The 14,583-nt window shown below is 30.5% G+C and overlaps 2 protein-coding genes and 1 pseudogene across 2 annotated transcripts in view; all 3 read left to right on the top strand.

The window, feature by feature from the left end:
* LOC123258848 (homeobox protein SIX3) overlaps window positions 1–11,188 on the top strand; it is a 42,177-nt gene extending 30,989 nt beyond the window's left edge. Inside the window, exons 2-3 of the mRNA XM_044719090.1 lie at window positions 3,792–4,193; window positions 10,616–11,188. Coding sequence (XP_044575025.1) covers window positions 3,792–4,193; window positions 10,616–11,039 — 826 coding nt within the window. The 3' untranslated portion in view covers window positions 11,040–11,188. The remainder of the gene's footprint in view (window positions 1–3,791; window positions 4,194–10,615) is intronic.
* LOC123260241 lies at window positions 2,917–3,003 on the top strand (annotated as a pseudogene).
* LOC123258849 lies at window positions 4,977–7,234 on the top strand. The gene is made up of 2 exons (XM_044719091.1): window positions 4,977–5,431; window positions 5,683–7,234. The coding sequence occupies exon 2, from the start codon at window positions 6,012–6,014 to the stop codon at window positions 6,582–6,584; it is 573 nt and encodes a 190-aa protein (XP_044575026.1). The 5' UTR covers window positions 4,977–5,431; window positions 5,683–6,011; the 3' UTR covers window positions 6,585–7,234.
* Window positions 11,189–14,583: the final 3,395 nt, after the last annotated feature.

Genomic DNA, 14,583 nt, shown 5'->3' with positions numbered 1-14,583 from the left:
AATGTTTTGAAGTCTTAATAAGTGAATAAAATAATAATAAATAAAATAAAAGAATGAGCATCGGATACCCCATAGTATAAAGCACACGTGTAATAAAAGAAGGAATAATATGATCTAAAAGAGAGTTGAATGTATAAAACGTTGGAGAAAGAGATGAAGCCGTCAGAGTCGCTGGAAGGGGCCATATCGTTTTAACGTCTCTATTAGCGGCTATTAAAAACGAGCTGGGGATGAAAAAATGCCTGGGGGTCGGGTGGGGTGTAGAGTAACGCGAGCAAGTAAGAGCAAGTAAAGAGCGAAAGAGTAAAAACTATTTTATCGTACTCGGGTACGAATACTACAAGATAATAATAACAATAATAACAATATAGCAGCGATAGTAAAAAATGAAAAAGAAGAGAATGAGAAAAAGACAGGGTGCATGCATGGACCGTTTCAAATCGCGCCTCTGCTCGGCCGTCGTTCCATTCCGTCGTTCACATGAACGATGCACACCGTGCCGAGGTATCCAGTTACCTTTTGTCGTAGGCCAAACCGGGCTCAGATTTTTCGGCGATACGTACCCCCATTGTGCATCTGGGTATTTAGCCGTATACTGTTATGTGCCAGGGCCTGTACCCTGTGCGTAGTTCAGCTAAAGGTGGACAAGGGACTCGAGACGAAGATGCGGAAATTTTGTTTTAGGGGGGAAAAACCAAAATCCGTTCGGGTGGTGCCTATATATACTAATATAATATGAAAGTAGATATGAGCCTTTTTTAATAGTGTACCATGACACGTCGGCCAGATTCTGTTAAAATGATATCCCGTTCTTTGCACTCTAGACCTTTTTATTCTCCGTAGGGGTGCTTATTATTTTTATAACATTGTTTATTTTATTTGAAGTCAAATATTATTTTGTTGCACAAAATTTATTAATTATTTGTTTTGTTATTATTTATGACAAATTTTAGAATTCTTAAGACACTGAAAAAAAATATTTTTGATACAAAAAAATCACTTTCAAGAAAACTTAAGGGGCACCCCTAGTGTGGCAGCCTAAAAAAAGGCGATTTTTGGGAATTAAAAAAAAAACTACTGTATCCATTGTTTTAAAATTTTAAGGGTATATTTATATATATTTTAAGAATACACAGTAAAATTTTTGAAGAAAAAAATTAAATATTTTTTGAGTTACACGCGATCTCTGAGGGCACTAAAAAAAGAAGGCCTTCCACTGCTGCAGTGATTCCGACCTTCTCCGTGGATCAAACCAAAAAAAAAAATTCTCGTTGAACTAGAAGGTATTGTTCGGACAATGACCTACGGCCAAAAAAATATGTTAAATATTGACAAAATAGCGACGTTTTAAAAAAAAAAAATATGAATTTTACCCAAAATTTTGGTCGTTTTTGTTAATGAAAAAAAAAATTCTTAAATACGCTCAAATTGAAAATCTTGAAGCAAAAATAAAATTTTAAATCAAATAATCTCTTAAATCAAGTAATTTTTTTTTTTGGGTATAAATATTTTTTTTCTTCAAGAATTCTAGCAAAATTTCATCTTGTGAATATAAAACGATATTAACCGTAAAGTTTAAATTCGAATGATAGGTTCACCGACCGAGTAAGCGGCATTATATCCCGTCCATCGTAATATAATTGGCAGAGACCCGTGGACTTTAGTACGTCCGGTGATATGCTTTGAAAAAGCGTCTTGTCATCCCGCGTAAATGCACGCGCCGTTACCACACGCATCCGGACAGTGCACCTGATACCCAATTTTACATTTACACATATGTATTCACAAATTTCGTGCTACCGAATTTCGGTTATTTTTTTCCATCATCTCTTATATCCTTAATTCACTTTTTTCAATATATAACACATGTAATAGCAGATACAGAATAGCATCAGCGGTGTCTTTGGAGTAAAAGTCCGCAGCATATAAATGCCTTCTTGATTTGCTACACCCTTCTCGTTAATTTTAAGTGGTCACGTGTGAAATGATTAATTGCCGAATTTAACATAAAATTATTTTACGATCATAAAAAAAAATTCATAACTTCCAACAAAACAAACAATTTATTTGAGTTCTTAAAAAATTAATCAAAACTGAAACACTATTGTAATCTCTATTGCAAAAATGTAAATGTACAAAAAAAGCAATTTATAAATAATAATAATAATAATAATAATCAAAAGTTTGTTAATTTATTTATCGAAACAAATAATAGTTAAATAAACGAGAGTTGACACTCGTTTGATGTCTGATGGCAACTGCATGTTGCAAAATGTCAAATAAAATAAACTACTTGAAGCTCAAAAAGAAAAATCCATAAAGACTGAAAGCGATAAAAGACGGCTGTTGAGTTTCACAGTAACGAATATAAGGGACAGACCGATTAGTAATGAAAACAGTTTATATTTTTTGTCTTGTTTTATTTATACTTTTACTGCCATTTGTGTTTCGTTCTCGAGTTTCATTTACGCTCTAATGTACATCAACGGGAGTTTATACTCAGGTTTTTAGTTTTTTCTCCTTTGTTTTTTTTTTTATTTGTTTCAACTCTGCCGAGAGATGGGATCGATTCAGTGTCGCCGACAGCAGAGGAATTGTAAAGTGGAAGCACGAATTGTTTCTTCTTTTAAATCATTTGTATATACAACATTCTTTTTGAGCTTAATTTTAGTAATACAAATCTTTATTTTTTTTTTTTTATTATTATTGTTTTCGATGTTCACTGAGAAAAAAAAATACTTTTACTCAATTAACAATTTCTTGGTACAAGAAATTCGATGACGATCAAATATTCTATTATTATTAATTATTAATTTCTGAAGAGAAGAGCACCAATATTTATCTTTGAATAATAGATAAACAAGAGAATAGCTTTATTTAAATTAAATAAAAATTATTTTAATCAATTTAACAAGTTCTTGAACTAAGAATATATTTATTTTAAGATTAGCATGACCCCTGCGCAAGGATGACACGCAAAATCGTGAAGCGTTCCACATTTTTACAAGTATAAATAATGCTGTGAAGCAGGAAAGAATAGGAGTTACGGTAATTATATATTCTTGAAAATTTTCAAGAACATGAATTTTTGTATCAAGAAAATTTTCTTAATAAAAGTTTTCTTTTTCTCAGTGTAATTCAACATTTTTTTGGTGTGAGATACTACCAAGTCATTGAGTGAACCATTTATTTACTTTTCAATTATGTAAATACATATTATAAAAATAATTTATATTTTTCAACTCATAAAAAACTGAGTTGTAATTTATGAAACTCATTTTCTTACAATTTATTTTCTTGGCTCAAGATTTTTTCTTTAAACCAAGTCAATTTTTTTTATCAGTCTACCAATGTTCAAATTTAACTAATATAAATTTACAAAGAAGCTCAAAATAAATTTATTTGAGAATGTAAAGTTACTCTTTAAAAAGTAATTTTTTAAAATTAATTTATGAAAATAAAATACGATAGGCGGTACTTTAATTACCTCTTCTGCAGTACAAGTATCGTAGTTAATTATTGTAGTGTTATGAGCAAGTAACGAGCTGTAAAGCGATTATTATTAACACTCTGTTACTCAGTAAGACAAGAGCTGGGAATGTGTCGACATTTAACACCTCGCACTTTAAATAAAATAAAAATATCATATCTTAAATCTTGAGAAATAAGCAACTTGCATAAAATTGTAAATAAAATTATTTAAAATTCAAGAACAATAACAATAATTTTTAAACAAAAAATTCTTTTGAGTAAAAAATTTTAAATAGAAGATTTTTTATAAAAAATTCCAGATTGCAACAACAATCAGGCCCAGGAGGTGCAGGTTCTAGACGACCCCTCAGTCCTGGAGGAGGAAGCGACTCAGAGGACTCTGACATATCGCTCGGTGGAACTTCGCCACCCTCGCCGTCTTCGACCCCGCCATCGCAGTCCCACCACCAGCCTTCGCCAGTTTCCTTGGGTCCGGTGGCACCTCTTCCACCCCCAGGTCTCGGATTCAGGTACGACCCGACGCAGACCCAGCTTCGGTTCAACCACATGACCGCCTTCAAGTTTCCACCGACGGGGTTCAGATTCGAGCCCCACAGTCCGCAGCACAACCACCCTGCGATTCCGAACGCGGGAGGAATCTTCCGGCTGACCGAGACCAGTCCTTTCCAAGCCGTCGGGCCCAGGGGCGATCTTGGCTCGAGGTCTGTATACCGAAATATGGTTAGAGAACGATATTTGCATTTGTAATTTGTAAATATTTATTGTAAGTTTGTACTGTAGTTTCCTATCCTCTGTAGATAGTTTTATTTTTATTTTTTTAATTTAACTTTTTGTACCTAGATTTATTTTCTGATCCTGATCCTTGTAGAAATTGCTTATATTTTTATTTTTATGTTTGTAGAGTTTAGTGATTATAACCACACGGAGAAAAAAGTATTGCTATTACCACGATACAGTATAGTGATGATCACAATCCCCGCATGACTATACTTTAGATGAGCATATGCCCAATCTAGTGGATCGTGATTATCACGATCCACATGGATTCGGATATCGAGCGTCTATATTGCTATGGTTTATAGATGATTAGTTGTCTTTAATTAAATATTAATTATATTTTATTGCAGATTATTATTTTTTTGGTATATTATTGTTATTAACATAAATAAAAATTCCTTTTGTAGCTTGATTAGTTAAAAATTTTTGTGTAGATTATGACAGTCAAGAATTGGGTTAGGTTTATAAATGTTTAGATAATGACTTACAACAGTATTGTTGAAATTTATCTTATATGACTTTTTTTTTTTACAAATATTATTATTATTAGCCTAGAAATTTGAAATATCGAAATATTCATTTAAAAGAAGCAAATATTTTTATCATAAGAAAAAAACTTTTAATGGAATTTTTACTCCTTTATAAAAAAGACTTTGATGAAAACAAAAATTTTATTTATTTAATACAATATATAATGTACATTATATTACACGTCTCGTTCTCGATGATAACTTGTAGTAGTACTGATTATGTGTAAACCTCACAACGTTTAGAGTTTAAATTTGAAAAAATTTTGGCGCGCTGTGCGCCATCTATAAGCTATAACTTACCTGTTACCGACTGATTCTCCTCATATTTTTTCGTTGTGCGTAAAGCAAACACGTTTACGAGTATCATAAAAAATTAATTAATTAATTAAATTTCAACAATCCGACTATTCAACGATGAAGAAAAGGAAACACTCAAGATCATCATCAAGGGAAAGACACAAAAGACATAAAAGTCGAGACCGATCTGATGAAAGTTTGCAAGTAATGCAAAACCAAATAGATAACCTCACTAATATAGTGAGTACACTGGTGACCACAATAAGTAATAATAATAAAAAAGATCTACCAGAGAAAGAGAATATATCTCCACCTGAAAAAAAATCCTGATACTGGTGAGTAAAAAAATTTATAGCTAAAAATATTCCACACGAATATTTAAGCATAGCCAAAATATCTACACGATATTTGGCTGGTCATACTCTCGACTGCGTTCAACAAGAACAAATTAAGTCTTGAGTTGCACAATAAGTGCGGGCCTGTCAATAAGACAAAACAATTCATCTCTTTTAGATTATAATTCTTATTGAAAGAATTATTTTACTAATTTATCTTTCCTTTCTCTGTCCTCTGTTCGTATATGCAGCTCCAGTGATCACAAGTGACGTTGTCACTCCAAATTCTGACAAAGAACAGGACAACAGCGAAGCTGTAGACCCGACAGAGAAAACTGACAGCAGTGAGAAGTCAGAGACTACAAAAGACTCAGTGGCCAAGGAGGAAATTTTAAAGATTTTAGGTGATGACTCCAACTCGTCAAAACAGCTAAGGATCGACTTTCAACCTGAATTAGTCACTACATGGACTAAATGGACGCAGGAAGGACTGCCGGAGAAAACAAAGGAATCAATCCTAGAACTTTATCCTAGGAAAGGGGTTTTGTTTACAGAAGCCCCTAAAGTTAACCTAGAAGTCATGCCGGTGCTGTCAGAAATTGCTGTCAAGAGGGACAAGCACTTCCTCGAAACTCAAAACACTGTAGGCTCCGCATTATCTGCGTTAGGAGCAGCAATATCGATGGTTTTAAATAGAGAGTCAGACGAAATTGATCAAGAGAAATTTCTTGAATATTTGTCTCATACGGGACAACTACTGACAGACGTATTCTTTCAACAGTCCGTTGCCAGGAAGTCATTTATTACACCTCTGCTTTCTAAGACTATAAAACCAGCGATAGACGCCTCTAAGGCAGATGAATGGCTCTATGGGAAAAATTTCACAGAGCAAGTGAAAGAGGCTAAAACCATAGAAAAGACTACAGCGGGCATAAAGGCCGCAGATAAACAAGCAACAAAATCAACCTGGTCAAAAAACAAAGATCAGGGAAACGGGAAGAACCCACCTGCGAAGTACAGGCAGGTGGGTCAATTCCTAAAGAAACCAACGATCAAATTCAGGAGCCGCACGCAGAATACGTCTCAGAGCACATCACAGAGTTCGTCGAGACAATACAGCAAATCGAAGAGCCAGTACACGTCGAGGAAATAACTGACCAGGTAATTGCAGGTAGACTGAAGTTTTTTGTCCAAGAATGGGCAAAAATTACTTCAGATCAATTTATTTTAAATTGTTTGAGGGGATACCAAATACTTTTTAAAGAGCCACCATACCAAGATACTCCACCACCAGAGTATCATGGCAATGTCGAAAGAGCAGCTTGTACGTGCAATTATTAACAATAAAAATTAATATGGCCAGAAGATAATAATTGTTGTAACTAAGGAAATAAAATAATAAGAATAACTAAGATTGCAGGTTATTTACGCTAAACATCTACAAGTTATCATCGAGAACGAGACGTGTAATATAATTGTACGATCAAACGAGCCCGCCGAAGGCGGGCGAAGTTCGATCGAAATTATGTTACACGTCTCGTTCGAAGATGATCAGTCCCTCCCTACAGAATCCCAACTATTTACCCATGATCATCTTCCTTTCTTGGCATCTTTTAGCATTACCAAGCACGTTATTCTTATTAACAAAAAAAAAAAAAAAAAAAAAAAAACGAGGAATCTCTGAACAATATGAGGAGAATCAGTCGGTAACAGATAAGTTATAGCTTATAGATGGCGCACGGCGCGCCAAAATTTTTTCAAATTTAAACTCTAAACGTTGTGAGGTTTACACATAATCAGTACTACTACAAGTTATCATCTTCGAACGAGACGTGTAACATAATTTTGATCGAACTTCGCCCGCCTTCGGCGGGCTCGTTTGATCGTACAATTATTTTTCCTTATCAACGCAGTAGAATTATATACTATAACCACGGACACAGCATTAACACAGTTAACATAGGAAGATTTATTTCTTTACTAGCCTTCAAAAATCGACATAAGTTTTTCAAGATTTCACTCGAGTAATTTATCAACAACCCAATCATCTATATCGCTATTATTATTAATTCACTAATTTATGTAATTATCACCATTTCATCACCAAAATTGTAAACAAATCCACTCGTAAGTTTCAGACTTGGTTATGCGTGGTGGCGCTGGAGGCGTCGTGGATCGTGATAATCACGATCCGTTTCGTCGTAGTAAGGAAACGTTTCTTTATGATCGCAATAAGTTTTGACATATTCACATACCATGGCAAGTTAATGTAAGAATCCGAAGTATTGAGTGTATCAGGTTATAATATTGTGAAAATGACAATATTGTTTTGAGCTTATCACAATACTACGATCACGATCCACTGGATTGCTACAATAGCAATACTTTTTTCTCCGTTCAACATTGATAGAAGAATTTATTAACTCTTGATAAATTAATTTAGTAAGAAAAAATTTATTAATTTATCAAATATACTAAGAGAAAAAAATATTGATATTAAGAATGTTTTTTTCATCTTAAAATAAATACAGAAAAAAATTAAACTAATAAATTTTAGTGAATTTATAATAAATAGTAATTAATTAATAATAAATACTATTTAAAAAAAAAATCATAATTTTAATAGATAATTTATATTTTTTATTCAAATTTTACATTTCAATAATGATATAAAAAAAAATACCATTTTAAATTCATGTTTATTAACAGTGTATTTATTGTGTTTATCGAATAATTTATTAACTGTGAATAAATATTCATTAATTATTCTGGTGTTGAAAAATCATTAAAAAAATATTAAGTTAAAAAAACTTATTATTTAAATTTTAAAAAATTCTTTTACACGGAGAAAAAAGTGTTGCTATTATCACGATACAGTATAGTGATGATCACGATCCACGTATGACAATACTTTAGATGCGCATATGTCTAATCTAGTGGATCGTGATTATCACGATCCCCATGGATTCGGATATCGAATGTCTATATTGCTATGGTTTATAGATGATTATTAGTTGTTTTTGATTAAATGTTAATTATATGTTATTGCAGATTATTTTTTTTTTAGTTTTTTCGTATATTATTGTTATAAACATAAAAACGAATTCCTTGTATAGTTTAAAATTTTTGTGTAGTTTATATGACAGTCAAGAATTAGGTTAGGTTTAAAAATGTTTAAATAATGACTGACAGCAGTTGGAATTTATTTTATATGACTTTTTTTTTTTGATTTTTAAAAATATTAGCCTAGAAATTTGTATTATTGTTATATTCATTAAAAATACGCAATTATTTTTATCATAAGAAAAATATTTTTTAATGGAATTTTTATTTCTTTATTACTCCATGTACTTTATAAAAAAAATAACATATTTTTGCGTAAAATAGTATGGGATCAAATTATTTATGCTAAAAAAACCTTTTATGAAAACACAAATGTTATTTATTTAATACAATATATAATGTTCATTGTTTTTCTTTATCAACGCAGTAGAATTATATACAATAACCACGGACACAGCATTAACACAGTTAACATAGGAAGATTTATTTCTTTACTAGCCTTCAAAAATCGACATAAGTTTTTCAAGCTTTCATTCGAGTAATTTATCAACAACCCAATCATCTATATCGCTATTATTATTAATTCACTAATTTATATAATGATCACTATTTCATCACCAAAATTGTAAACAAATCCACTCGTAAGTTTCAGACTTGGTTATGCGTGGTGGCGCTGGAGGCGTCGTGGATCGTGATAATCACGATCCGTTTCGTCGTAATAAGGAAACGTTTTGAGATATTCACTATACAGTTGAGCGTGGTATTCAGTATTCACTGTTTCGAGCATAACTGTATTCGTATGGTGAATATGACAATACTGTTTTGAGCTAATCACGATACTTCGTTCACGATCCACTGGATCGCTATAATAGCAATACTTTTTTCTCCGTGTATCAATGAATAGTTTTTTTTAGTAGAAAAAACTATAGTATTAGTGCATGAGTTATTTTTTTTGTATATTAATTTAATTAATGTTAATTTTGTAAATATTTTTTTTAAGTGTCTTAAATGTAGTGAATGAATGTATGTAAATTAGTTGTAGTTAAAAGTAGTTATAGTGTTAATTGTTGATATGATGACAGGGTAAATGTTACTAACAAATGCAATCAATCAAGTGAGAATAACAAAAAGAGTTTTATTTATAAATATATTTATATTGATGATATTGAACATGATAAATGATAACGCATGAATATTTATTATATATTAAAAATAAAATTATAAGTGATAACTGATAATGTACTGATAATGATTAAAAGTTATTTAGTTAGATTAAACTTTTATCGAACTGTCATTTATTATAAATTAAATGAATATTGGTTAAATAAAATATTATCGAAAAACACTTTTTGCCCTTTTTGTTACTACCTTCGATGCATGCATGAAATTTTGTGACTAAAAAAATTTTTTAATTGAAGGATAAGAATTTTAATGTTATCTTTTCGAGCTCAAATTTTTGATACGCATAAAAATTAAATAACTTTTGAACTAAAAAAAAATCAAGTAATTTTGATATAAATTTTTTCAAAGTATTAAAATTTTTTAAGTTGAAGCTTGAATTTTAAAACAAGAAGAAATTGAGTAAATCTAAGCTCACATTTTCTTTTGATTGTAAATAGCTGATGATATTTCTTAAATCTTTTGATTGTTTTCACTATTCTGTTAGCGAAATCTAAATATTGTTATAATATTTATTTAGATATGTTTATACTCTTACATGTACTTTATATTCTTACATTTTTGTATTTTTGCCATTCGGCCATTGTTTGGATTGCCTTGGCATTCAAATTAAATAAATAAATAGAATTTTCAAAATATGAAAATTTCTTAATTTTGAGATTTAATCTTTAAACTAAAACAAAATATTAGATAAATTTGAGCTCCAATTTTTAAACTCAAAAAAAAAAAATTACGCTAATCTGAGCTGAAATTTTTCAATAAAAAAAATTCTATTCAATTAGTGCTTCAATTTTTCATCTCAAAATATTTTTAAAGATAAAATATCATATCAAATTCTTGATAGAAAATTATCCTTAAATTTAATCGCTTCAATTTTCGAACAAAGCAATTATAATTTGTAAAAAAAAAAATAAATAAATAAAAATAACTATAATCTTATAGATTACCAGACCCATTGGGTTTGCCACCACCTCGACTGCACCCGCACGAGGGGCTCCTTCACCATCCTCACCACCCACAGCACCAGCTGCCAGAAGGAATCTCCCGACTGTCTTCCGAGGGATCTCGTCTGTCTGACGGCGGAATCTCTCGTCTCTCGGACAGTCTGAGCGAGGCACACAGTCCTCCACTGGTGGCGACCAATCTCTCGGTAACAGGCCCGCTAAGAGTCGCGGTTCCGAGTCCACACACGCCCTCGTCCCGCGGAAGTCCACCTTCGAACCACCAGACACCTTCGTCTCAGCAACAGAACCAGCCGTCCTCCGCTCCGGCAGCTACCCAGGGACTGATCCGCGTGGTGACTCCTCCGACGCAAAGCAATCCGCCGAAACCGCCACAAATTCACAGGCCATTCTCACCCGCGTGATACCTCAGCTCAGTGAGTTGTAATTTGTAATTTGTCAAACAAATAACGCCATTGAGTTGTCAATAATTCATTCAATTATTTAATAATTGAATTTTTCCCATTTTTCAGACATTTAATGTTTTATTTTATTTTATTTCGTAGTCTGTAAATATTAAATGAATAAATAAATTATATTATATATCATATAAAAAATAAAAAAAAATTTAATTAATATGAGCTTTTAGGCCAAGCTTTTGCTGTAAATATTAAATTTTTAAAAAATTATCGAGTAAATTTTTTAAATTATTTATAATATTTAATGGAGGAATAAGGGTGTATATTGTGACGCTGGTAGTCCTTTAGGAGATATTTGGTCGCTCGAAGCACCAAATGTTTTACCTTATTTCTTATATTATTAATTATTATAATTATTATTGTAAGTTATTAAGTTTATTATTAATAAAAATGTTTCTTTGAGAAACATCGATCGCGCAATTATCTTCTAGATTATTGTAAATACTATTATTATTAATATTATTAAAAATAATTTATTAATTACGAAGGATCACCGCGAGTGAACTAGTGGAATAATTATAATATTTAATTACTAATTTGAATGGTGAATTTTCTTTTAGTAGAAAACTTGAGGTAAAATGAAAAATTCTTTGTATGAAAAAATTTTTTGGAATAAATAAAAGTATTTGGACATTTTAGTAAAATTTGTGACAAATTTTTTTTTTTAATTTTACACAGAGAAAAAATGATAAAAATACCTATTATTTATAAGAATTTTTTTAAAGCTTACACAGTAAATTTTCCAATAGTGAAATTTTAAATTTTATTTTTCTGTTCAAAAAGAAAAACTATCAATAAAATTAAATATACATAAACTCATTCTGCCTCAAATTTAATTTTAAAATCCGCAAGAGATAAGACTGATTCGCGGTGAAATAAAATTAGTGATTCTTTGATATGCAACAACGAAAATTGTTGTGAATTTTGTGCAAAGTGGCAAAAAATTAAAAATTTAGAAAATTAAATACCGAACTTTTCTTTAAATAAACAACTTTTGTTTAACGAAACAATTGTAAAAATTATTGGAGTAAAAATATAAAAAACAAACAAAATCAATTGTAAAAATATAAAATGATAAAACATGAGTAAAGTAAAGAGTAAAAAAAATGTTGCACTAGTTAAAAATAATTGTATAGGTAATTCTTTATAAATATTGAACATACGTCTAGATATATGCATAGATTAGGTCATAAATATAAAAATTATACATATTATATATATATACGAAAATTGAACAGAAATTATAATAAACAATTATTATTATCATTAATTATTATTATTATGATGATTATTATTACTATTATTATTTGCGCCTGTAAATAAATTCACGCGAAAATATATTAACAAATTATTATAAATAAAATGGAGTGCTTATTTACAGAACCAATATTTCCTGTTGTGTATTAGTTATAGTTATAATAATTGAAATAATATTAAGTTTTATGTCGACACGAATTGACATGTGGGCGTGGGTGTCACTTACTATTTAAACCAATCACAAGTCTGGCATTGCTTGTGTAACCGATCCCATAGGTTGACGCGGCGCCGCAAGCTCATGATATGCTAGTAAAAAGTTTGTATCAACATTATTATCCTGCGCATGCTCCTAATCCTGAATTACGCAAGGATGAACAACTACCCTACAGTACATTTTTATTGTTAAATTTACAGAAGCTAAAAATACCTGGTTTAAAAATATTGTTGAGCTTAAATTATGAATATTTCGTCTGCAATTATCAGTGGTAAGTAAAGTAGCTTTTAATAAAAAAAGCAATGAGAAAATTGAGAATAAAAGTTCTCAAAATTAATATGCAATGATAATAATTAATATTTTGCTTTCTATAAAGAAATTTCACTAGTAAAGATCGAGTTTTGAATTTTCAAACAATTTTTGGCCCACATTTTTAGTATGCATGTAAATTATGAGTTTTAAATTGAATTCATTGAATTCGATGTAAAACACCATGAAAAAAATTTACAAAAACAATATTTTCAATACATATTTTTCATATTTTAACACATAATTTTTTATTTATTTTTTAATGAAAAAATTATGAAATTCTTTGACATAAATTTCTTGGTTTCAGATTTTTTTCTATGAGATAAAATTAATTTTTTCAAAGCAAACCAATATTCTAATGGAAAAAAATTTTCCATTGTTGTAGTAAAAAAATTAATTCCTTTTTCATTAAAATAATTATTAACCCCAAATATGTCGTTTAATTTCATAGATATTATGATCATGATAACAATAACGATAATTTTACCGGTCTTCGTCAAAATTTGTCTCTGACACACTCGTGTCCAATCTCTATCTCTGCCTCTACCTTTACATTCTCCATCCAATATTTCAACGTATGTCTCCAATCGATCACCACCACACAACACACAACATACACATCGACAAAACTAGTATGAACTCCCTCCATGAAATGTCACCCTCTTCCCCCCATTATTGTCGAACGTCACGCTTTCCGCCTCGGCTGGGCGTGTTTTGACAGTTGCTGCTCTGACACCTCTAGCACATTCATTAAAAAAGTGGTTCTCACTTCCACCGAGCCATCCTCTGGCCACCCAGTTCCAAAGATGGCTTTTCAAATCCATGAAAATTAACCCGTCAGATCTCCAGAGCTTCAAATTTCCTCCAAAGTTTCGATTCAAAATCAAAATTATATATAACAAAATCATGTGGATGATTATATCAAAATGTGAAACTAGATATTGAAACAGATGATTTTAGAAAGTTGAGAGCCACGAGCCCAGCTGTCCGGATTTAGATGTTTAGGATAATGTGGTCGGATATACAACTAAATAATCTAGTCCAGTCTGCTCCGTATTAGTAAGTGCCAAAAGCCCCGTCAGTATATTATATTTACAAATTGTCTGTTTAGTTAGAGAAGGACGGGTGATATATAATGTATATACATATGAGAATATTATTTATATTAGAGACAGACATAAATAAGAACTAGAGCAGTCTATGCACTGTCAAAAATAGCGGAGTGGATGATTTTTAATTGACTTAATCCCTCCGAAATCGAATTGACTCAAAGAAGGATTTTATTAATATTATAAAAAAAGAGTAAATTCCTTATTTTTTTTTTTTTAATAAAAAAATAGTTGTCATTCATTTAAAAATTACAAAATGCGTATTTAGAAATTTCAAAAATTCATACACCCTTTTTTTCTTTGTTTGATACAGCAAATAAATTTCAAAATTTAATTCAAATTATTTCAATATTTTTTTTTAATTTCTAATGGTAACGTTTTTTGATAAATTCTTTCTTTAATAATTTAATTGTTAAAAAATCATAAAAATTTCCATTAGTTAGTTGATTAAAATAATTAATTAAATGTCGTAGCAATATCAATAATTTATTATTTTTTATTTTTCACGTTAAGATTTATCAACAAGACACCTTTAATATGAGGAAATTTTTATCTTACAGTTATTTGAAAATTTATTTTATTAGTTAAACGATAAATTGTA

The sequence above is a fragment of the Cotesia glomerata genome, linkage group LG2, assembly GCF_020080835.1.
Source record: "Cotesia glomerata isolate CgM1 linkage group LG2, MPM_Cglom_v2.3, whole genome shotgun sequence".
Taxonomy (NCBI): domain Eukaryota; kingdom Metazoa; phylum Arthropoda; class Insecta; order Hymenoptera; family Braconidae; genus Cotesia; species Cotesia glomerata.
Note: the sequence above shows the minus strand (reverse complement) of the source record. Positions and strands in the feature narration are given on the sequence as shown.

Coding starts and splice junctions, on each gene's coding strand:
- LOC123258849 (XM_044719091.1), top strand. CDS start 6,012: ATGCCGGTGCTGTCAGAAATTGCTGTCAAGAGGGACAAGCACTTCCTC.